This window comes from Bison bison, unplaced genomic scaffold (genome assembly GCF_000754665.1).
Source record: "Bison bison bison isolate TAMUID 2011002044 unplaced genomic scaffold, Bison_UMD1.0 scf7180017864516, whole genome shotgun sequence".
In the NCBI taxonomy this organism is placed as follows: Eukaryota; Metazoa; Chordata; class Mammalia; order Artiodactyla; family Bovidae; genus Bison; species Bison bison.
In genome coordinates, this window is record NW_011495069.1 from 9,748,669 (window position 1) to 9,750,467 (window position 1,799).

Consider the following 1,799-nt stretch of genomic DNA (forward strand, 5'->3'; position numbering starts at 1 on the left):
CTTGGTTTGGCTTTATTACGAGGAAAAATATGCTGCCCCCAAGAAAGTCTGGTCCTTTCTCTATGCCATGCAGAGTTTCAAGAACCCAAGAGAACACCAAAGTCAATTTCCTTGAACAGATGGGGAAACAGAGGTTGGGGGGCACGGGGAGGAGGAGGGGCAAAAGCTTGGTCAAGGGCACATAGCAAGTCGGCAAATTGAGGAATGGTCTTTCCCCAGGCCTCCTGACTCCCACGTGCTGCCCTTTGCCATCTCCATGCACCAAGGGAGCTGAGGTCAGGCGGAGAGGGGGTAATAAGTTTCCACTGACATGACTTCAGGACCCTGAGTCACCTTGGCCTCGAATGGCCTTCCGCGAGCAAGGATGGGGCTTTCCAGAAGCCCTGTCATTCCTTCTCCAGGAAAAGACATTCCCAGGAGGCTGCAGCAGTCACAGAGGTGTGGGGTGGGGTGAGAGGCTCAGACAGACCCCCAGCCCACTCCATCACTATGCATACACCATGTCCAGGTCAATGAAGGGCCACTAATGGCTACATTTCTGGAGCAGGCTGTTCATCAAGAAAATGATTCCTTCAACTCTGTCCCCTTAGACCATTTTGGGGGCATTTTCCCCCCTCTTTTATTTTCCTTTTCTTGAACACAAAATCTTAAAGAATACTGAAGGAGGTGACAGTACCTGATAAAACAATATCAAAATACCTAATAATACTTAACTGAATTCTTAAGGAATGAATTTGGTTTCAGGAAAGGGCCTGGGATTTTTTAGGTAGGCGACATCCTACGTGGGGACAGACCCACTGGCTGGAGGTTCCCAGACAGTGAAATCCCAATACCCCTGTGGAATAATAGCCTTTGGGGTACCCTGTGAGGCCAGAAAAGGACATCCTAGCCACACTCTCAGCCTGGCTTTTGTCAGACTGCATCTTGAATTAAATGAAGTTCCCAGGGAGACAAGGAAGCCGGCAGGATCAGTATCCTGGATGGGCCTTTGTGGGTAATTATCCAACCTGCTTCTTCCTTCATCTGTCTCATGCAGAGTGATGCAAACACCCTCCCTTACAAGAGGTCAAGTGATGAGTGTGTGCTGGGACTCAGGTGGTCCCTGCTCAGGACCGAGCATGGCTAAGGGGAACAGACACCTGATGAACCAAACCAGATGGCCCCACCCAGTCTACAGTCCTCCAGCCATTTAAAAAATGGGTCCCCGGAATGTCTAAGCCCCGTACTGGGTTCCCCACCCAAGCACTCACCTCCTCCCCAAGACTGTTGCCAACAGCTAACGCCAGACTCCCTGAATCCGAACTCCCTGTTCGGTTGTCGGGTCCCCAGTCTTGCCCTCAAGTCCTTCTGGCTCGCGGCCATCCTTCTGCCCCCTGCCCAAGCTCTAATGTCTTCACGCCTCCCCAGTCCCAGCCCCCAGGCTTCTTCTGCCCACTGCACCCACATCCTCAGACTCACCCAGGAACAAAACCTCGAGGTCCAGTCGGCACTTCAGTTGGCACTACAGGGAGGTGACGGTGAATGTGTCCTCAGGGTGAGGTTCCGCCATAGGCCCCAGGAAGCCGCTCTTGGGGCCCCCACCCAGGCCGGGATGCGCCTGCGGCATAAAGCCTGGATACCTGTAGGCAGTATCCTGCAGGGGCAGCAGCGAGTCCCTCGGCACAGGGGACAGGGTCAAGTCACTAAGAAGTGGGCAGCCATAGCCAGCAGCGGCTGCAGCGGGGCCACGGGGTGGGCCGGGCGGCCGGGCCATCTCCAGCGGCTCCTTGTCGGCCTTGGGTGTGGCCGGTGGGCTAGCC

At 54.7% G+C, this 1,799-nt stretch overlaps 1 protein-coding gene across 1 annotated transcript in view; it reads right to left on the bottom strand.

The window, feature by feature from the left end:
• The window catches only part of AHDC1 (AT hook, DNA binding motif, containing 1), a 31,013-nt gene that overhangs the window by 8,796 nt on the left and 20,418 nt on the right, over positions 1 to 1,799 (bottom strand). Inside the window, exon 12 of the mRNA XM_010830259.1 lies at positions 1,459 to 1,799. Coding sequence (XP_010828561.1) covers positions 1,502 to 1,799 — 298 coding nt within the window. The 3' untranslated portion in view covers positions 1,459 to 1,501. The remainder of the gene's footprint in view (positions 1 to 1,458) is intronic.